The following is a 23466-nucleotide window of genomic DNA, read 5'->3' as shown; positions in this document are numbered from 1 at the left end:
TTTGACTGTTTAAGCACTCGTTAAAGCTAAGAGTTTTCTCCTCACATCCAGCTCTTTCATAAATCCAAACTTTACCTGAAGTGGGAAGGTCTTTTTCTAATTGGTTTGGCTGGTATTATTTTGGCTGTGTATTACTAAAGAAATTGCTCTACCAAATAAAAAAAGACTGTACTATGTTACAGTCAAGTTGCTTCTTGTAAATGATCCTTTCGTCTTCTATTCTCTTCTGTGTATTCTCTTCCATCTACTGAAGAGCTTTAAATCACTCACAAAGAGTGCTTGGCCGGGGAGTGAAACCCCTTTAAAGTATTATTCTCCGTTCAATCAGGTTTGTTGTTGTGTTCCCTCTGGGTTGTGTCTTACCTCCTGGCACATTCATTATGGGCCCTGGGGATGGCGTGCGGAGCATTCCAGCACAGATGTCCTTTTCTTCGTCCTCGGGGTTGAACTGCATCAACAAGCCAGTCAGTGTTTTGGGCTGGGCTTTCTCTGATGTGTCCCTGATGGACCGTCGTCTTGCAGGTTTCCCTCCCCTCTTTGAACCCCACAACTCCCAGAATTGAGGATATTTCACTCAAAGCCATGAATGATACGAGGAAAGACGCAGTGGTGCCACGACTGTAAGAGAGGAGACTTTGTAGTGTCAGTTGTGTAGTTACTTTTCACAGTCTTATTTTGTAACAAACTGTCAAGCTTGTATATCAGATGACACAGGAATATATATAGTGGGGTCCGAAATGATTGACACCCTTGATAAAGATGAGCAAAAATTACTGTATAAAATAAAATATTAAAATACTGAGCTATATTGTATGCTCAAAAAATTGGGGAAATTGTATACTTTCATACTTGTACAATTGCTCAGAGAAAGAGGTTTTGTTTAACAAGTAATACTTTTTTTCTCTCAAAAAGGTAGGGTTCAAAATCATAAAATTAATTCCCTTCAATGCCTTGTGAGAATAAGGGCACTGAGCCTTGTTCTAAAATGTTTTATGAGTTGGAGAACACAGTGGGAGGGATCTTAGACTATTCCTCCATACTGAATCCTTCCAGATCCTTGATATCCTTTGTCAGCACTTATGGGCTGCCCTCTTCAATTCAAAGCACATGTTTTCAATGGGTATCAAGTCCAGAGACTGAGATGGCCATTGCAAAATTTAGATGTATTTTTTATTTTTTTACCAATTAACCATATATTTGTGTATTTTGATGTGGGTTATTGTCTTGCTGGAAGATCCGCTTATGGCCAAGTGTCAGCCTCCTGGCAGAGGCAACCAGGTTTTTGCTTTAAATGTCCTGGTACTGGGTAAAGTTCATGATGCCGTTGACCTTGGCCCCAGGACCAGTGGAAGCAAAATAGCCCGATAAGATCAAAGTTTCAAATCCAAGGTGAGGTTTTGAAAGGCATTGAAAACAGGGGTGTCAATAATTTGGAGAAAAAAGTATTACTTATTGAACAACAACTCATTCTCTGAGCAATTGTATTAGTATAAAATAAAATCATTTTCCAATTTGTTTTGCATATAATATAGCTCAGTATTAGAATTATTTATTTTTTCTGAAGTCACTTTTCCTCATCTTTATCAGGCTGTCAATCATTTCAAGCCCACTGTATGTTTACCCAGACCTGATGATTTATGTCTGAGGACAAACTATGAGAACCTTTTTAATGAGTCCCATCAGGACTTACATACAGTCAGGAAATCTTCATCTGACAAGAGGATCCTCTAACAATTAACTTCGATTGTACCAGAAAATATTCTCCACCGAAGTGAATGTTGAAGCAGAACCCTGAAATACATCTGCCACTATTTACAGGCTATAAATGTGCTATTAAAGTGAAGTTGTCTCAACGGGCCCAGCGGATGTCCTCACAAATTGAATAGTGTTTCTAATTAGAAAACAAATAGCATTTTTATTCTATTCCAGCTCTTAAAGTTAATAATGGGCAATAACCACTGCTTCCATATTCCATAAATTACATCATAAGAAATTATGCAAATTATTTCTGGAGATAGCACTATACTTGTTTCTTACATGCTGAGATAAAACTGCTGACGGGTTGCCTCATGTCTAAGTGGTTATAAATGTCACATCGTTTAAGGTTTTTATGACATTAGTTGGTTATAAAACCAAATGTTAACATGTTATTATTCAGAAGCTTGTCAGACAAAATGTGTTCGACTGTTTGCTTGAGATGGCAAGCTTGACTAGCTAGTCAAGAAACACACAGAAAACATTGACACAGTGAATGAAATAGACATAAATAGAGATTGTGTCTGATTCATCTTCGCCCCAAAAAAAGTGATGTCCCACTGTGATCATGGAGCGAGATCCATCGTCTGGGATAGAAGTTATTTATGGGCTCTATGAAATACCACCTAGCTATTTGGGAAGCAACAAAGGCAGACTATTTCAGCTATCTCACCACCTGTTGAGTTCTGTTAGAGTGGTAACATGACACCGATATCATCCGATCCTATCCACAGGGGGAATGGTGATGAATCCATCCTACTTTGGCACTGTCGGACACAATAACACAATGATCCATGAGATGGGCCATATCTTTGGACTGTACCATGTCTTCAAGGGGGTCAGTGAGCGGGAGTCCTGTGATGACCCCTGTCAGGAAACCACTCCCTCCATGGAGACAGGAGACTTATGTGCAGACACGGCTCCTACACCAAAGTCAAAGGCCTGCCATGACCCTGGCTATGTGAATGACACCTGTGGGATAACGCTCTACCAAGACACACCGTACAACAACTACATGAGTTACACAGGTAGGTCTACTGTAACCTCTCTGCAATGCTGTCAACATAAGCTAGACTGCATCCCAGTTTATCCCTTCATAGTGCAATACTTCTGTCCTGGGCCCTACGGGCCCTGGTCAAAAGTAGTACACTATAAAAGCAATAGGGTTCTGTTTGGGACGCATCCCTAGAATGAGGCTATGGTGCTGTATTCCTACTGCAAGACCACAAAGGTCTACTGTATATACAGTATTAGGTTACGTCCAAGTGTATTGCATTTGGACTAGGGATTGCATACTATTGATCATTCATCCACATCAAACTTGAGTGATCAAAATTCTCTCGGCTGTTTAACGTTAGATGATTTCCACTGGGAACATTGACTCTACTCTACTTTCACTTCTTCTCCCGAGACGATAACTGCACCAACCATTTCACACCAAATCAAGTGGCTCGGATGCATTGTTATATGGATCTAGTCTACGAGAACTGGCTGAAAGGGAGAAGGCCCACCCCCATCCCTCTCAAGCCCATGGTGATTGGAAAGAGCTCAGATTCGGTCTCCATTCATTGGCTTCCACCTGTAAGAGGGCCACTTCATCAAAGGTAGTATAATTGTGTAGCTACATTTTTTCCTCACATCAACACTAATGAGATAGGATGCATCCCAAATGGTTTCAATTCCCTATATAGCTCACTACTTTTAACCAGTGCCCATTGGGAGCCCATAGTGCACTATAAAGAGAATAGGGTGCCATTTGGGATGCAGGTATTTATTCATGAATGATTATGACAATTTAAAATATTTTCTGATACTTACATTTGAGCAACTCTATTGACAGTTCTCCTACAGTGGATAGTGTAAACTGCAGGGACTGTGAGGCAGATGGTGTGTTCCATCAGTATGCCTATGAGGCCACCTCGCCACGGGTCTGTGACTCCTCTGGATACTGGACACCTGAAGAGGCTACTGGTCAGTATTTTTCTTTAGCCACTCATGGGCCTGTGTGACTCAGATTGGTGGTGCATGCCTCTTGCAACATCAGGGTTGTGGGTTAAATTCCTGATGAGGCCACCCATAACAACATGTATGCATGCACCTCTGTAAATCCATTTGTATAAAAGTGTCTGATAAATGGTAAATACTATGATAATTACATTGGCCACCAGTAAACAGTCTAGGAAAGACTCAGAGCTTGCACACTCAGTGACATGTATCTGACACCCCAAACACATAATAAAGTAGGCATGTATTCATTGTCTGAAAAAAATGACTGATTTTAGTGTCCATTTTGAACATACACAAAACATTCAGTTACAGTTTAGTTTCTGTCTTTCTGCCAGGGGGGTCCCCTGTTCTCCTGTTGGTAAGGTGCGTGCAAGGATAAAGACTGTCTGGATAAAAATACGATAATCATTAAATGATAATTGCCAGGCTAAATAACTTATTTTGTTTTAGCCATAAGAAAAACACGGTGCTTGGCAGGGTCAACTTTTGGTAATGTTGGGTGCTGTGGAACATTAAACTGTCATAAAAACGATGTATCCTGTAGAGCTTTGATACCTTATGCTTTATGTAACAGTTCCTTATTATCCCAATCAAGATTCCTTGAGTGTACAGAAGCCCAGTCTTTTGACATTAAGTGTATAAAACGTTTAGAAAATTCTACGAAAATATGTGGAAATTCTCAGATGGAATTTATGCTTTGAAAAGAGACAGAGAAATCCAAATAAATAAAAGAATATACATTATGTACAAGAACAAGAACAATATCAATAACAATTTCAGTGATAGATGAGGTAGTTATATGCATACAATCAGGAGTAACGTGGCTGAACAGTAGGATAAGAAAAAAATAGTGACAGCAACGTATGGCGTGTGTTAGGACAGAGTCATTTGAATAGAGGCACTGCAGATAGTGCTGATGACTGGTTTGTGCGAACCACGCATGAACAAGGGAATCTAGGGAAGCCTAGTGGTTAGAGCGTAGGACTGGTAACGAAAGGTTGCAAGTTCAAATCCCTGAGCTGAATCCACCAGATCAGATGCAGTAGGGATGACAAGAGATGTTCTCATGATGTGTGTGAATTGGACAATTTTTCTGTCCTGCTAAGCATTCAAATTGTAACAAGTACTTTTGGGTGTCAGGAAAATGTATTGAGTAATACATTTCTTTCGGAATGTAGTGAAGTAAAAGTTGTCAAAAATATGAATAGTAAAATCAAGTTCACACTGACCGTGTTGCAGTGCCATAAGAATCATCTTAAGCTTTTTAACCCCCACCCAAACTCTGACCATACTCGCCCTAGCAGAGCTGTTTAAACTGTTTTCATGTTATCCAGTGTGTTGGTGGTTGTAATTGTGCTCCTGGCAACAATGTAATTACGCTTTTTTGCTGACATTTACTGACACCAGCCATATTCAACCGGTGTTGAGCGTTAGTAAATTCATCAGTTATTCTGTTGCTCTGGCACACTCAGACGAAAGGAACATTTATATCAGGTAAAATACTGTATCTAGGCTACATCATTCTTTTCACAGAAACATATCCTCCCTTTGATGTGTTCCTCCACTGAAACCCAAGCATTAATTTCCAGACCCGGGGAGTCTATTTCATCTTGAGAAAGGGGAAAAGTAGTGACATGGTTAAGTTGCTGAAAGTAGGAAGGATGACACACTAAGATCTTGAAGCACTAGGCTTTCCTACTAGGCTTTCCTGTGGGAGCCGTTTGCCACATCTGATACAGTGATTAATCTGGGCCTGTGTTGAGGCCTTTCTCTGTTTATCTGACCAATTTAGTTTTATGGTTTGACTTGGCGTGCTGATGTTTACCCTGCACAAATCCACACATGTGAAGGAGCCATATTGGGTGCAGATAGCAGAAGCTGAGGACGCTCAGGCATTGGCTGGCTGGGGCTACTGCTGCAGGCTCTCTCCCTCTATCCCTCTCCATTCGGCAGTTTATTTCAGTGCTCTGCTGAGACACACAACATGCTCCTGTTCCTCTTTTACCACAGAGGAAATTAACATGCTTTATAAATTGTTTTGTGAGCCCTGTCTGTCCCAATTCAGAAATTGATTCCTTTCCTGTGTAAAGTTGCACCTGGGTATGTTGTGTTCTAGAGGATGGTTAGGAAAATACCAGTCCAGTCCAAAACCAGGTCATGATTTTCCCAGTCTCGCTCTACTGTATGATTCTCCCTCAGAACATAGCTTGTACTCTCTACTAGCCCTCTTTAATAATAGTTCAGTAATGGTTTTTCAGTGATTCAAATCATTTCACAACTTTAGTAAAGTTACTGCACTAATTAAAGACAACAGAGTGCCTACCTTTGAAACCAATGAATTCTAGCTCTCTGCATTTTATCAGTGTGGGTGGGAAGGTACTGTGCATGTCATCAGTTGAGAAGGCTTGGATGTAGAAAAAATTGTAGGCCTATCTGCTATATCTGTTGTAACTTTTCCCTTAATTTGGTTGCATTCCAAATGGCACCATATTTACTATATAGTACACTACCTTTGACCAGACCCCTATGGACCCTTGTCAAAAGTAGTGCAATATAAAGGGTAGAGGGGGCCATTTGGGATGCATGTACAGTAGGTTTATATATTGTAAGTCCAGTGTGTGTGTGTGTCTGTGTGCGTGTGTGCGTTTACAGGCCCTCCAGATGTATACCAGACCTGTGAGCCCAGCCTACAGGCCTGGAGTCCAGAACTCAGCCTGTATGATGCCAACGTGACGTCTCCCTGCCCTGAAACCGAGGGCTGCGTCCTGATGCTGCGCTTCCTCCACCTTGTGGTCCCTGACAGCCTCACTGTGTGGGTCACCTACATCTCAGCCGGTGGGTCCCGGGTTCATTCTAGTGGTCTTCAATAGTGTACATTTAGCATTGCTGAAACTCTCTACAATACAAGCCACACGTTGTGTCTACATGAATGATAATGTTTTGGCTATTCATCTGAGCAGGTAATGTGAAGTTACACCAGTTATTTTTCTTAGGTATTTATGAATAAGGGCCAAGCATGTGCACTACTCTGGAACGGCTTTATTATACAGCTTATAATTATCCACCATGTTGTCTCTACAGATAACCAGGTGATTATCAACATCGAGCTAATAACAGACACAGACGAGTCTCTAGACATGGGTCCACAGCACGTCTTCTGTGATGTGCCCCTCACCCTACATGTGCACACCGAAAAAAGGGTGGCAGCTGTCAAACTGAGCACCTTTGATGAGAAGATGGAGATTGACGCTGTTCTGCTTACTTCTGGCCCCCATAATCCTCTCTGCTCCAGTTGCCAGCCTCTGATCTACCGAGTTGTCCGGCAACCGCCGTTTTCAGGCGATCTGGTCCAGCAAACTCTGCTTACATTTACAGACAGGTACAGTAATATTGACACCGACAGATATACAGTCCCAATCAAAAGTTTGGACACACCTACTCATTCAAGGGTTTTTCTTTATTTTTTACTATTTTCTACATTGTAGAATAATAGTGAAGACATAAAAACCATGAAATAACACATATAGAATCATGTAGTAACCAAAAAATTGTAAAAACAAATTCAAATATATTTTATATTTGAGATTCTTCAAAGTAGCCACCCTTTGCCTTGAACACAACTTTGCACACTCTTGGCATTCTCTCAACCAGCTTCATGAGGTAGTCACCTAGAATGCATTTCAATTAAAAGTTGTGCCTTGTTAAAAGTTAATTTCTTTCCTTCTTATTACATTTGAGCAAATCAGTTGTGTTGTGACAAGGTATGGGTGGTATACAGAAAATTGCCCTATTTGGTAAAAGACCAAGACCAAATTATGACAAGAACAGCTCAAATAACCAAAGAGAAATGACAGTCCATCATTACTTTAAGACATAAAGGTCAGTCAAGCCGGAAAATTTCAAGAACTTTGAGAGTTTCTTCAAGTGCAGTCGCAAAAACCATCAAGGGCTGTGATAAACCTGGCTCTCATGAGGACCGCCACAGGAATGGAAGACCCGGAGTTACCTTTGCTGCAGAGGATAAGTTCTTTAGAGTTAACTGCATCTCAGATTGCAGTCCAAATAAATGCTTCACAGAGTTCAAGAAACAGACACATCGCAACATTAACTGTTTAGAGGAGACTGCCTGAATCATGATTTCATGGTTGAATTGCTGCAAAGAAACCACCACTAAAGGACACCAGGAAGAAGAATAGACTTGCTTGGGCCAAGAAATACGAGCAATGGACATTAGACCGGTGGAAATCTGTCCTTTGGTCTGATGAGTCCAAATTTGAGATTTTTGGTCCCAACCGCTGTGTCTTTGTGAGACGCCGAGTAGGTGAACGGATGATCTCTGCATGTGTGGTTCCCATGGAGGAGGTGGTGCGATGGTGCTTTGCTGGTGACACTGTCAGTGGTTTATTTAGATTTCAAGGCACACTTAACCAGCATGGCTACCACAGCAATCAGCAGCGATACACCATCCCATCTGGTTTGCTCTTGGTGGGACTATAATTTGTTTTTCAACAAGATAATGACCCAAAACACACCTCCATGCTGTGGAAGGGCTATTTGACCAAGAAGGAGAGTGATGGAGTGCTGCATCAGATGACCTGGCCTCCACAATCACCCAATTGAGATGGTTTGGGATGAGTTTGACTGCAGAGTAAAGGAAAAGCAGCCAACAAGTGCTCAGCATATGTGGGAACTCCTTCAAGATGGTTGGAAAAGCATTCCGGGTGAAACTGGTTGGGAGAATGCCAAGCGTGTGCAAAGCTTTCATCAAGGCAAAGGGTGGCTACTTTGAAGAATCTCAAATATTACATTTATTTAGATTTGTTTAAAACTTATTTTGGTTACTACACGATTCAATATGTGTTATTTCATAGTTTTGATGTAGTCACTATTATTCTACGATGTAAAAATAGTAAAAATAACAACAACAAAAAACTTCAATGAGTAGGTGTGTCCAAACTACTGTACTGTATGTAGGCGCACACTCTGGAATTCAGCAACTACTAATAACTACTAATACTTTGAACTTTGTCTGGAAATGTATCCTGTGTGGACACAGATGTATTGTTTTGAGGTCATGTACCACTGCTCCAAGAAGTGGACTTAAGAATACACACACACGCAAAAAAAATCACGATCAAAGTATAATTTATGCCACTTACAAAGACCATACATAATCGTCTGTAGCCCCAGAAACTGAGATTTGTGTCATTATCAAGTATTTCGGTGTGGCACCGTTTTCGCAACACAGAACCAAATGTATTCAACATTCCTTTTAGCACTAGCTACTGATACAAATCAACATCAAGGGCGTTATTTAATGAACCGTTTTCAGACGATTCCGGCGTACGTCAAACCATTTTAATCTCACGCAGTGAGAAAGGGTGTTAAATTGATTATCTGCATCCAGTTTTGCATTACACATAACAGAAGTAAGCCCCCTAAACATTAAGATATTTCCCATCTCACATATATTTTTTCAATTCTGTTCCAGCTTACTTTTATTCATTAGAGTCAGCTTGCATTTGGTATTAGTATCATACACATTTTTAAGTGGATGATTTTGTAATTTTCCACTAACACTTTCTGGGATATTGTGGCTTTTCAAGCACTTGCAGGAGTAGGTGGATGTGCTTAAGAGGTCACATTGAGGAATACATTTGGTTTCATCTCTAAAAGTTCCACAAGTGGCTGTAAGTGCAAAAAGATGTAAAAACCAAGGGGAATTAAGTTATGTGGAGGGAAGAGGAGGGCAGAGAGGTTGTGTTTGGGGGAAGGCAGTCACTGGAATATAAACCAAATAATACCAGCAAAAACAGTAAACACCTGTGGCTCTTTGGAGCTGTTGCTCAGCCATTTCCTCTCACTGAAGGCTCTGTACTGTATGCTCATCATGGTTAGTATATGATAAGTGAGAGGCCTGTCATTAGGAGGAAGAGGTAAAGAGAGAGAAGTGGAGTGCATTGCAGGAGAGAAATGAAAGAAAGGCTAAGAATTGTGACTGTGAGTCTACACTGCCACCAAGAGGTATAGCTGGCAAAACAAGATGGTTTTGCACTTGATATCCTAATCCTTAAATATGTGTCTCTCGTTTTTGGTCTATTAGGAGTAAAAAAAACACCTTTGGGGTATGTGTGAAATAGGTGTAGGATAAAGTTATGTTGTTAGTCCATGGAGAAGAATGTATTATTTTCCCCTGACCCTCATAGCCTAGTTTCTGCTAACTAGTGGTTCATAAACATTTGACTTGTACATTAATAACTGACTGTATCATTCCCAAAACTACCCTAAGTCTAAGCCATTAAATAAAAAACACACTGGCTCCTCCAGTGGTATGCTAGATAGAGCGGGCTCTTAGAGTTGATCCATAATTAATAAGGGTAATTTGTAGCGGGAGGAAATCAGACACGTCTGAGAGAGTAGAGGATGTGCATTTTTGTAGGCATTCTTTACAGCTGGCCGGAGACAATGGTAATCTAGGAGGGCTGCCGGGAAATCAAAGGTAGGCTCTTTTTATAGTTTGGAGCTGACTAAAACAGGTCAATAGCTCTGGGACAGGAGGTATGATATCACTGTACCCACCGTACCTCCTGTTTAGGTTGAAGGTCACTGCTTCCTACAGCAAGCTGAGATGACTAGGTGACTCTGGACACAGATACACAAGAACAATCTGTTTCTTATTGTGTATCTATGTGCCCTGTCGTTTCCGTATAACCTTGCTGTTCAAAATGGTTATTTGACAATAATAGCTATCGGTTTAGTTTAGTCATTTTGTATCTCTATGCAACAATTCCACCTGGAAATAATCTGAAATGTCAATTATGTCTTTAATTCTAAAGGAATACAATTCCGTGAGACAAAAATGCAGTTGGAAAGCTGTTTATACATGAATGCTGCATGTTTTGATGTGTTCATACAGTGATATTGAAAAGGACATGGAGTACCAGTACAGAGTTCAGGTGGAAGCAGACGGTCTCCTCAGTGAGCTCTCCCCACCTCTCCTCTACACCCATGGAGCTGCCTACTGCGGTGACGGACTTCTCCAGGGGTCAGTCAGTTTACACAGTATTCACATCCCAGATGAAGTGCCTTGAGAAAGTATTCATACTCTTTGACTTATTCCACATTTTGTTGTGTTACAGCCTGAATTTAAAATGGATTAAATTGTTTGTTTTTCTCACCCATCGACACACAATACCCCATAATGACAAAGTGAAAACATGTACTTAGACAGTTTTGCACATTTATTGAAAATGAGGTTTACGTCACAATTGTAACTTGGCCACTCAGGAATATTGACCGTCTTCTTGGTAAGCAACTCCAGTGTAGATTTGGCTTTGTGTTTTCGGTTATTGTCCTGCTGAAAGGTTAATTCATCTCCCAGTGTCTGGTGGGAAGCAGACTAAATCTGGTTTTCCTCTAGGATTTTGCCTGTTCTTAGCTCCATTCAGTTTCTGTTTTATCCTTGAAAACTCCACGGTCCTTAACGATTACAAGCATACACATAACATGATGGAGCCACCACTATGCTTGAAAATATGGAGAGTGGTGTTCAGTAATGTGTTGTATTGGATTTTCCCAAATGTAACACTTTGTATTCAGGAGAAAAGTGAATTGCTTTCCCATATTTTTTGCAGTATTACTTTAGTGCCTTTTTGCAAACAAGATGCACGTTTTGAGATATTTGTATTCTGTGCAGGCTTCCTTTCATTCACTCTGTCAATTAAGTTAGTATTGTGGAGTAAATACAATGTGGGGATCCATCCTCAGTTTTCTCCTATCACAGCCATTTAACTCTGGAACTGTTTTAAAGTCCCCATTGGCCTCATGGTGAAATCCCTGAGCGTTTTTCCTTCCTCTCCTGCAATTGAATTAGCCTGTATTTTTGTAGTGACTGGGTGTATTGATACACCATCCAAAGTGTAATTAATAACTTCCCGATGCTCAAAGAGATATTCAATGTCTGCTTTTATTTTTACCCATCTCCCAATAGGTGCCCTTCTTCGTGACACATTGGAAAACATCCCAGGTCTTTGTGGTTACATCTGTGTTTGAAATGCACTCCTTGACTGAGAGACCTTACAGATAATTGTATGTGTGGGGTACAGAGATGTCATTCAAAAATCATTTGAATCAGTCATTCAAAAATCATGTTAAACTATTATTGCACACAGAGTCCATGCAACTTATTTGACTTGTTAAGCACGTTTTTACTCCTGAAGTTATTTAGGCTTGCCAAAACAAAGGTGTTGAATACTTATTGACTCAAGACATTTCAGCTTTTCATTAAAAAACTGTAAAATATAAAACAAAAAACAATTCCACTTTGGCATTACTGGGTACTGTGTGTAGGCCAGTAATACAAAAAAAATCTCCATTTCATCCATTTTAAATTCAGGCTGTAACACAGCAAAATGTCAGAAATACTTTCTGAAGGCACTGTATGTTCTTTTTTCTCTCATCCATTGTTGACCACACCAACAGTAGAAGGAAAATGGGCATAATATTATGCATTCATTAATACTACTAATTGATACACAGCAATGTTGTAATCATGGTTAACAAGTCCACCTTCATTACTCTGGACAGTTTCAAATACAATTGTCTATATCAAAGGAGGATTTTAAATGAACTTTTTTACAATGAATGGATTCACATACAAGGCATAAGTTACAAACTTTAGAAAGCATTCTTCTGAGCCTAACTTAGAAGACAAAGCATGAACAAAGAGATGCCTATTAAGCCAGAGGCTTAGAAGCCCAGGAAGCCTGGATACCGGATGAGAGAGAACAAAGGCATGTCATAAAATGTATAACACCTGAAGGTGTAACCTTTCAACCCAAAACAAACCACCATTGACCAATCAAATGATACCAAGTTTACAGAGTAAGGCCCAATCTCCACAGGGTGTCACAGAAATTAAAGGCTTGTGTCAGGTATGAGACCAATGTAAATAAGACAGAATTCCTGGGAAGACAATAAAGAGTAATTGGAGTAATTGAGAGGTCACCCTGTACAGAAACAAGTTACCACATATATAATACATCCATATAGATAGCATCAGAGTTATCCTCAGTAAACCACCTGGGGTGGCAGGGTAGCCTAGTGGTTAGAGTGCTGGACTTGTAATCAGAAGGTTACGAGTTCAAACCCCTGAGCTGACAAGGAACAAATCTGTCATTCTGCCCCTGAACAGGCAGTTAACAGGCTATTCCCAGGCTGTCATTGAAAATAAGAATTTATTCTTAACTGAATTGCCTGGTAAAATAAAACATGGATACTATTGTATTATTCAATAGTCAGTCCTCAGACAGTTACATTTTGGCCACTCAGAGGGCGAAGGTCTGACTAGTCCTTGGGCATTGTTCTTTGTGCACTCCTTGTGTTACTGAACCACTTGCCAAGCAACTCCTGGCAACAGAGAACATATACATTAGGGCAGTGCCTACAGTATATTATCAAGTGTGCAAGTGAAGCCAAACTACAGTATACTCATATAGGTCATACCTATTGGTCTCTCTCAGTGGAGAATGTAGTGAAATCAAAGGATAAGTGTGTTTGTAATGAAAATGTATAGACTATGGAGATGACTGATCCTTGCTGTCTCTGTGTCTGTAGGACAGAGGACTGTGATGATGGCAATCTGTTGGATGGTGATGGCTGCTCTAAGAAGTGCCACATGGAGTCAGACTTCAACTGCAATGGTGAGTGAAGAACAGACAAGAGCACTCTCCTAATCCTGGTCTCAGTCTACAGTCAGTGGAATGACCACAACAGAAACCTACCTAGACCAGGGGTGTATTCATTACAGTACGTGTTGCAACAGAGACAGGTCACAACTTAACAAAACAAACTAAGCAAGTAACTAAGTAAAGATGAATCACTTATCATTAATTGTTTTACATTTGATTGATGAGCCTTGTATAAACATCAAATACAACATTACACATCAATATTCACTATACACATCAATATACACATCGAAATACACATCGATGTTAATGTCAATACACGAAAAGCAAAACACAAACATCTTCATTAGCGCCATGCACTAACTCCATGCTCTGATTTCATATCACAAATTCTGTCATTTGTACTTCTAATAATTTTAGATTTTTTTTATCATTAATTTACAATTTGTAGAAACTATGAGAATAGAAAGGTTCAGAACTTTGTTGAAACATCACAGCACAGTTGAAAAATATATGTCAAATAGAACAAAGCTGGATGTTGTTCAGAGACAGATGGGAGGGATTAAGTGGAGCTCAATGGTGGGACTAAAAACAACAAGACAACTAATGTAAAATATACTGTGTCCATAAGATGTATGTAGGTTCAGAACTTTTGTGAAACAGCACAGTTAAAAATATATGGCAAATAGAAACCAAAACTGGATCGTCTTCAAGCGATATCATAACCGCCATCGATAAGAGGCATTACTGTGCAGCCATATTCATCGACCTGGCTAAGGCTTTCGACTCTGTCAATCACAACATTTTTATTGGCAGACTCAACAACCTTGGTTTCTCAAATGATTCCCTCGCTTGGTTCACCAACTACTCCGATAGAGTTCAGTGTGTCAAATCGGAGGTCCTGTTGTCCGGACCTCTGGCAGTCTCTATGGGGGTGCCACAGGGTTCAATTCTCAGGCAGACTCTCTTTTCTGTATACATCAATGATGTCGCTCTCGCTGCTGGTGATTCTTTGATCCACCTCTACGCAGACGACACCGTTCTGCATACCTCTGGCCCTTCTTTGGACACTGTGTTAACTAACCTCCAGATGAGCTTCAATGCCATACAACTCTCCTTCCGTGGCCTCCAACTGCACTTAAATGCAAGTAAAACTAAATGCATGCTCTTCAACCGTTCACTGCCCGCACCTGCCCGCCCGTCCAGCATCACTACTCTGGACGGTTCTGACTTAGAATATATGGACAACTACAAATACCTAGGTGTCTGGTTAGACTGTCAACTCCCCTTCCAGACTCACTTGAAACATCTTCAATCCAAAATTAAATCTAGAATTGGCTTCCTTATTCGCAATAAAGCATCCCTCACTCATGCTGCCAAACATACCCTCGTAAAACTGAACATCCTACCGATCCTCGACTTCGGCGATGTGATTTACAAAATAGTCTCCAACACTCTACTCAACAAATTGGATGCAGTCTATCACAGGGCCATCCATTTTGTCACCAAAGCCCCATATACTACCCACCACTGCGACCTGTATGCTCTCGTTGGTTGGCCCTCGCTTCATACTCGTCGCCAAACCCACTGGCTCCAGGTCATCTACAAGTCTCTGCTTGGTAAAGCCCCACCTTATCTCAGCTCACTGGTCACCATAGCAGCACCCACCCGTAGCATGCGCTCCAGCAGGTATATCTCACTGGTCACCCCCAATGCCAATTCTTCTTTTGGCCGCCTTTCCTTCCAGTTCTCTGCTGCCAATGACTGGAACTAACTGCAAAAATCTCTGAAGCTGGGGACTCTTACCTCCCTCACTAGCTTTAAGCACCAGCTGTCAGAGCAGCTCACAGATCACTGCACCTGTACATAGCTCATCTGTAAATAGCCCATCCAATCTACCTTATCCCCATAATGTATTTATTTATTTATTTATCTTGCTCCTTTGCACCCCAGTATCTCTACTTGCACATTCATCTTCTGCACACCCTACCATTCCAGTGTTTAATTGCTATATTGTAATTACTTCGCCACCACAGCCTATTTACTGCCTTACCCCTCTTATCCTACCTCATTTGCACGTGCTATTTATAGATTTTTCTTCTGTATTATTGATTGTATGTTTGTTTATTCCATGTGTAACTCTGTGTTGTTGTATGTGTCAAACTGCTTTGCTTTATCTTGGCTAGGTCGCAGTTGCAAATGAGAATTTGTTCTCAACCAGCCTACCTGGTTAAATGAAGGTGAAATTAAAAATAAAAAGAGATACAGTGCATTCAGAAAGTATTCCGACCACTTGACTTTTCCACATTTTGTTACGTTACAGCCTTATTCTAAAATGTATTAAATTGTTTTTTACCCTTATCAATCTACACACAATACCCCATAATGGCAAAGCAAAAACAGTTTTTGATATTTTTGCGAATTTATAAATAATAATAAGTATTAACACCCTTTACTCAGCACTTTGTTGAAGCATCTTTGGCAGCGATTACAGCCTCGAGTCTTTGTGGATATGACAAGCTTGGCACCCCTGTATTTGGGGAGTTTCTCCCATTCTTCTCTGCAGATCCTCTCAAGCTTTGTCAGGTTAGCCATTTCGAGGTCTCTGTAGAGATGTTCGATCGGGTTCAAGTCCTGGCTCTGTATGGGCCACTCAAGGACATTCAGAGAATTGCCTCAAAGCCACTCCTGCGTTGTCTTGTTTGTGTTCTTAGTCTCATTGTCTTGTTGGAAGGTGAACCTGCCGCTGAAAAACATCCACACAGCATGAAGCTGCTACCACCATGCTTTACCGTTGGTATGGTGCCAGGTTTCCTCCAGATGTGACGCTTGGCATTCAGGTCAAAGAGTTCAATCTTGGTTTCATCAGACCAGAGAATCTTGTTTCTCATGGTCTGAGAGTCTTAAGTGCCTTTTGGCAAACTCCAAGCGGGATGTCATGTGCCTTTTACTGAGGATTGGCTTCCCTCTGGCCACTCTACCATGAAGTCCTGATTGGTGGAGTGCTGCAGAGATAGGTATCCTTCTGGAAGTTTCTCCCATCTCCACAGAGGAACTCTAGAGCTCTGTTAGAGTGACCATTAGGGTTCTTGGTCACCTCCCTGACCAAGGCCTTTCTCCCCCGATTGCTCAGTTTGGCCGGGCAGCCAGCTCTGGTGGTTCCAAACTGCTTCCATTTCTTGGGGATCTTCAAAGCTGCAGAAATGTTTTAGTACCTTTCCCCAGATCTGTGCCTCGACATAATCCAGTCTCGGAGCTCTATGGATAATTCCTTCGACCCAGTGTTGGAAAAAGTATCCAAACCTCATACTTGAGTAAAAGTAAAGATACCTTAATAGACAATGACTGAAGTAAAAGTGAAAGTCACCCAGTAAAATACTACTTGAGTAAAAGTCTAAAAGTATTTGGTTTTAAATATACTTAAGTTTCAAAATAAAAGTATAAATAATTTCACATTCCTTATTTTAAGCAAACCAGATAAAAACAAGAAAATTGTGCTATTTTATTTCCGGATAGCCAGGGGCACACTCCAACACTCAGACGTCATTTACAAACAAAACATGTGTTTTGTGAATCCACTAGATCAGGCACCATAGGGATGACAAGGGATGTTCTCTTTATAAGTGTGTGAATTGGAAAAAAATTCTGTCCTGCTAAGCATTCAAAATGTAACAAGTACTTTTGGGTATCATGGAAATGTATGGAGTAAAAAGTACATCATTTTCTTCAGGAATGTAGTGAAGTAAAAGTTGAATATTCAAAAATATGAATAGTAAAGTACAGATACCCCAAAAAACGACTTAAGTAGTACTTTAAAGTATTTCTACTTAAATACCTTACACCACTGCTTCGACCTCATGGCTTGGTTTTTGCTCTGACATGCACTGTCAATTGTGGGACCTTATATAGACAGGTGTGTGCCTTTCCAAATCATGTCCAATCAATTGAATTTACCACAGGTGGACTCCAATCAAGTTGTAGAAACATCTCAAGGATGATCAATGGAAACAGGATGCACCTGAGCTCAATTTCGAGTCCCATAGCAGAGGGTTTAAATACTTATGTAAATAAGGTATACTTGTTTTTAGTATTTATCCCCTTTTTCCACCAATTTTGATCTTGTCTCATCGCTGCGACTTCCCAAATGGGGTCGGGAAGCTAAGATTGTGTCATGTGTCCTCCGAAACATGATCTGCCAAACTGCGCTTCTTAACGCCCGCCTGCATAACCTGGAAGCCAGCTGCACCAATGTGTCAGAGGAAACACTGTTCAACTGACAACCCAAGATCCACCTACAGGTGCCCGACCCGCCACAAGGAGTCGCCACAAGGAGTCGCCGGCTGGTTGTGATACAGCCTGGGATCGAACCCAGATCTGTAGTAACACCTCTAGCACTGCGATGCAGTGTCTTAGACCGCTGCACCACCCAGGAAGGCCAACTGTTTTTTATTTGTAATACATTTGCAAAAAAATCTATAAACCTATTTTCGCTTTGTCATTATAGGTGGTAGGGTAGCCTAGTGGTTAGAGTGTTGGACTAATATCCGAAAGGTTGCAAGTTCAAATCGAGCTGACAAGGTACAAATCTGTCGTTCTGCCCCTGAACAGGCAGTTAACCCACTGTTCCTAGGCCGTCATTGGAAATAAGAAATTGTTCTTAACTGACTTGCCTGGTAAAATACAATAGGTATTGTGTGTCAATTGCTGAGTATTTTTTTCTTCATCTAATCCGTTTTAGAATAAGGCTGTGACTTAACAAAATGTGGAAGAGTCAACGGCCTGAATACTTTCCGAAGGCACTGTAGATGGGATGGATTGAGGGTAGCTGAAGGATGGGATTAAAAACAAACAAAAGATAACTATTGTAAAATACATTATGTCTGTAAAATGTACAGTATATGGTATGTATAATGTCACGTTCTGACCGTAGTTCTGTTATTTTATTCTTTGTTTTGGTATGGTCAGGGCGTGAGTTGGGGTGGGCAGTCTGTTTGTTTTTCTATGTTGGTTTTTGTGTTCGGCTTAGTATGGTTCTCAATCAGAGGCAGGTGTCGTTAGTTGTCTCTGATTGAGAATCATACTTAGGTAGCCTGGGTTTCACTTTTGGTTGGTGGGTGTTTGTTTTCCGCGTCAGTGTTCGTCACCACACAGGACTGTTTCGGTTATGCACGTTATTTTTGTTTTGTTCGATTGTTCAGTTGTTTTGTTAATAAATCCGTGTGGACACTAACCACGCTGCGTTTTGGTCCGATCCCTGCTACACCTCCTCAGACGAAGAGGAGGAAATCCGTTACATATAAGCTGGAAGCAGAAGCCTAACTGTTGTTGTCTATTAGTTTACTCCAATTAGGGGGGGGGGGGTGGTAGGGTTAGGGGAAAATAATAAAATAAGATATAAAATATATATATATTCACAAAAAATATATATTGAGGATTGGAAATAATGCAGACAATTACATTGATGGAAGCTCCAATCTATCTGCAACATTAAAGCTGATCTACCACTTTAAAACGGGTTAATTAAATAAACAAAATACTGTCATTTGTAGTCATTCTGCACTTAACCATCTCAATTTATCCAAACTATGCTTTGTGCATACATTAATCTAATATAATTATAAAGTTTACTACAGCTAGCTTGTTTTGATTTCCACAACAAAACAATGCTGTCAAGCTGACACTGCCTTGTCTCTGGTATTCATTCAGAGACTTGGCATGCTAAAAGTAGAAATTGCACAGTAACAACAGCAAATGTCAACCTCATAGTTGTCGTGTTGCCTATAATTTTATCCACCATGCTGGGGGATTGTTTTGTACACTTCCTTTATCATCATGCTCTTAGTTAAAGAAACGCGTTTTCTTAACATAAAATGTGTCATTGGACACACAATATAAATCACAAGGAAGTAACGGTTACAGAGTAACTCAGATAATTCAATGGATTTACATGATTTATTCTCACATACTGTATTTTAGCACGTTGTCAAAGTCAGTGAAGGGACACATTTTGGGTACGTCCAAAATGGCAGCCTATTCCCTTCATAGTGCACTACTTTTAACCAGAGTAGAGTAGGGTAGAGTATTACTTTAAATCCCAATTTGGGAAATTGTTTCATCACCTCAAGCATCATCAATGATTTTGGGGACAAGACAAGGATACATTCTTATATACATAATAATAAATACAAAACATTAAGCAGTGGATTATGAAGTGAATAGGCTGCCATTTGGGAGGCATGTTTGGGAATCTATTACTTAGCTAGTACGTCAACACCCCCTCAGTTTTGTCAGGGGAGAAATAATGAATCTATTCCATGAAGGTTCAGAGATGCCGTAACTGAAAGTGTGATATTTTCTTTGGGAATAAAAGGAATGACTAGCAGGAAAAGAACTTTGGCAAAAAAACAGATTATAAATTGCAATTTATAAAATGGAATCAGTGCACCATTCAAAATAGTGCCTCATTCTCACTCACATATTCTCACATATTTGCTTCCATGTTTGGGTATTCTGATGCTTGACAAGTTACCTCCTACAACACAAGACTGGATCATGATGTCAATGTATCTGAAGCATGAACATCAACTCGTATTATCCTGAAAGTGATATTGCTATGACAAACAACTGAAGTAAAAACACATTTATCATTGTCACAGGGGTTGTTGTCTTTTGTACTGTATATTATGGTCAGTGCACAATATCCAAACAACCTGCTACGATGATAATATGGTTTGATTTCATATTGTCTAGACTGTTTATTTTTGAGACACAGTTCCTTGGATTATTTATTCCAATTCAACACCTTGTCAGTGACTAAACTCTCCTACCCATGCAGCTGTATGTAACTAACAGGGCCAAATCCAGCCTCTGATGTTAAAGTTCACATATTATAAATGTTTGGTGTATTACATAGTGCTTTGCTGTTTTATTCTCTGTCTGAACCATTGTCACACCTCTTTATTGAACTACATTTTTCCGGGAATGTTTTCTGATGACAGCATCTACTTATTGTAATACAATGCAATCTCCCCAGCAGACTGTTCCTTTGGTCTGGGTCCTGTTTGACCAGCGCCCTCTGCATCCTGTTTAAAAAGTAGTGCACTATGAAGGGAATAGGTTGCCATTTGGGAGGCAAGCTTGTTCACCACATATCTTTCCCATTGTTTCCCCTAGGTGAACCCAGCCTGTGCTACGTCTTTGAGGGTGATGGTATGTGTGAGGAGTTTGAGAGGGGCTCCAGCATACAGGACTGTGGTTACTTCACCCCTCATGGGTACAGTGACCAGTGGGCCTCCACCGCAGCAGCCTCCCATCAGGACCAAAGCAGCTGCCCTGCCCTGGCAGCCACCGGAGAGCCCTCGCTTACCAAGGTAGCAGTGCTTTCCTCTGCCCTGTCCCCCACCTCCTGGATACAGATGTTATCTTTCTGTAAATGTGACAGTACTTGAGTGTTTTGAATGTTTGGTAACACTTGATTTGGATAGTCCCAAGTAGATGGTTTGTAGATGGTTTGTAGATGTCCAATAACTGTCTATATATATAGACAGTTATTGGACAAAAATATTTTATTTTACCCCATTTTTCTCCTCAATTTTGTGATATCCAATTGTGATCCAATTACAATCTTGTCTCATTACTGCAACTCCGCGATGGGCTCACGAGGCGAAGATTGAGTCATGCATCCTCCGAAACATGACCCACCAAGTCGCGCTTTAACACCCGCTTGCCTAACCCGGAAGCCAGCTGCACCATTGTGTCGGAAGAAATATCGACTACCGAGTCAGCTTGCCCGACCCACCACAAGGATTCGCTAGAGTGTGATGAGCCAAGTAAATCCCCCCCGGCCAAACCCTCCCCTAACCCGGACAACACCGGGCCAATTGTGCGCCGCCCTATGGGACTCCCCGGTGTCAACAACATTTCAACTAACTGTCCACTAGCTCTATGCCTAACCCTAACCCTTATCCTAACTTTAAACTTAACCCTTACCCTAGCCCCAACCCTAACCTTTACCCTTATTCTAAACCTAACCGTAGCCGTAACCTTAGCAAGCATTTGCTTATGAACAGATAGTTTGTTGATAGTATAACCATCTGTATATCATGGGACTATCCAAATAAAGTGTGACCGAAGGTTTTCAATAATTACTGTATGATTCCCCTTGTATTAAAGCTGTGCAAGCCCCAGTACCTGGAGATGAATGAGAAGCTGTCACATGACATATGGGTTCCATGCACGGCCCAGTCGTACACTCAGACCTACTACGATGAGGAAGATACAGTATGGCTAAAGGTTGAGTACTCCAGTCCACCACAGAGGATACTTGGGGCACCTTTTTCCCTTTTATAGTGCACTACTTTTGACAAACTTTTGACAAACTATTTATAACCTTCTCTAAAGTAATGTTCCAACAGTCATTTGTTATGTTTCACGGCACATCTTTGTACTTTCTCCCAATTTGTCATGCCACGTTTGTCACAGTGTTGTCCTGTTTCTGTTGTCATTCTTTCATTACCATGCAATCTAATTACCATTGAAGTGGGGGACATTCAGGAACCGAATATTGAACAGTTGAACTCATTTGGTTGTTGTCATAATAACTCTAATTGTTTGCCCAGGTGGGATTTACGCAACCTGGAGTCGCCGCGTCTGTCATCATCTATCTGGCCTCGGACGGAGCCTGGCCTGGAGAGCAGTGCAGGAAAACAGTCACCGTCCAACTGTGTGATACTGGTGGCAGAAACCACTCCCTGGGTATGAACTTGAACTACCGGTCCTCAAAGGATGACTGACTGTTTGAATTAACATTCAAAGATGCCTCAAGATGTCTTCACATATGCAGTATGTAGGGTTAGGGTTATGGCTGGTTACAGTGATGAACATATGATGTTTAAAAAGTGTACTGAGTAAGCATCCGTGTGTTATTCCTATCTGGGGCTCTATCTCAATTCCTCGCATCCCATCTCCTTGGCTCCTTCTCAACTGGAGTTGAGGACAAGGTCCCTCCCCTTGGACCTTCTTGTCCAATATGTTTTCAGAAGAAGATGAAGAATTGAGGAATGATTCATTGAAAAAGGGACTGTGTCTTTCCTCAGGTTCCTTTGAGCTGTCGTGTCAGCAGAATCCTCTAGTGGTGAACGTGACACACAACCTGAGTCAACCCTTCTTCCTGACCACCGCTGTCATCCTCAACTTTTCCTCGCCCTTCGTTGCCGTGACGGGAGTCGCTCTGCGCACGTCATGTCACTTCAGCGCATTTGCCCTCACTGGGTGCGCTGAGGGTGGGGTCTCATAGGGCTTCCACATGCACACACACACATACATGCACACGCATGCATGTCCATACGTACATGTACAAGCACATGTGTACACACACACTCTCAGTCAGGTATACACACCCATACCAACACATATAATAGCACACACACACACACACCCACACACAAACACATACACGCAACAAAACACACAACAAATCAAATGTTATTGGTCACATACACATTTCTTTGCTGATGTTATTGCAGGTGTAGCGAAATGCTTGTGTTCCTAGCTCCAACAGTGCACTAGTATCTAACAATTCACAACAATACACACAAATCTAAAAGTAAAAGAATGTAATTAAGAATTATATAAATATTAGAACGAGCAATGTCGGAGTGGCATTGACTAAAGTATAGTAGAATAGAATACAGTATATACTGTACATATGAGATGAGTAAAGCAGTATGTAAACATTATTAAAGTGACTAGTGTTCCATTTTCAACGTGACCAGTGATTCCATGTATATGTATATAGGGCAGCAGCCTCTAAGGTGCATGGTTGAGTATCATAATTGTGTACACACACACACACACACACACACACACACACACACACACACACACACACACACACACACACACACACACACACACACACACACACACACACACACACACACACACACACACACACACACTAAGAGTGTGCTATGTGATACCATATCTGTTGAGGATTCAAATAATCAACATTACT

The 23466-nt window shown here is 40.9% G+C and overlaps 1 protein-coding gene across 1 annotated transcript in view; it reads left to right on the top strand.

Annotated features, from left to right (window-relative positions):
- Positions 1-23466, top strand: part of LOC135558688 (pappalysin-2-like) — a 55125-nt gene that overhangs the window by 12155 nt on the left and 19504 nt on the right. The window contains exons 4-14 of the mRNA XM_064992726.1: positions 2490-2783; positions 3167-3359; positions 3596-3726; positions 6415-6597; positions 6844-7141; positions 10679-10807; positions 13378-13463; positions 20625-20821; positions 21624-21743; positions 22070-22205; positions 22547-22721. Coding sequence (XP_064848798.1) covers positions 2490-2783; positions 3167-3359; positions 3596-3726; positions 6415-6597; positions 6844-7141; positions 10679-10807; positions 13378-13463; positions 20625-20821; positions 21624-21743; positions 22070-22205; positions 22547-22721 — 1942 coding nt within the window. The remainder of the gene's footprint in view (positions 1-2489; positions 2784-3166; positions 3360-3595; positions 3727-6414; positions 6598-6843; positions 7142-10678; positions 10808-13377; positions 13464-20624; positions 20822-21623; positions 21744-22069; positions 22206-22546; positions 22722-23466) is intronic.

Source organism: Oncorhynchus masou, chromosome 17, assembly GCF_036934945.1.
Source record: "Oncorhynchus masou masou isolate Uvic2021 chromosome 17, UVic_Omas_1.1, whole genome shotgun sequence".
NCBI lineage: Eukaryota > Metazoa > Chordata > Actinopteri > Salmoniformes > Salmonidae > Oncorhynchus > Oncorhynchus masou.
The sequence above is the reverse complement of the archived record's forward strand: the minus strand, read 5'-3'. Positions and strand labels throughout refer to the sequence as shown.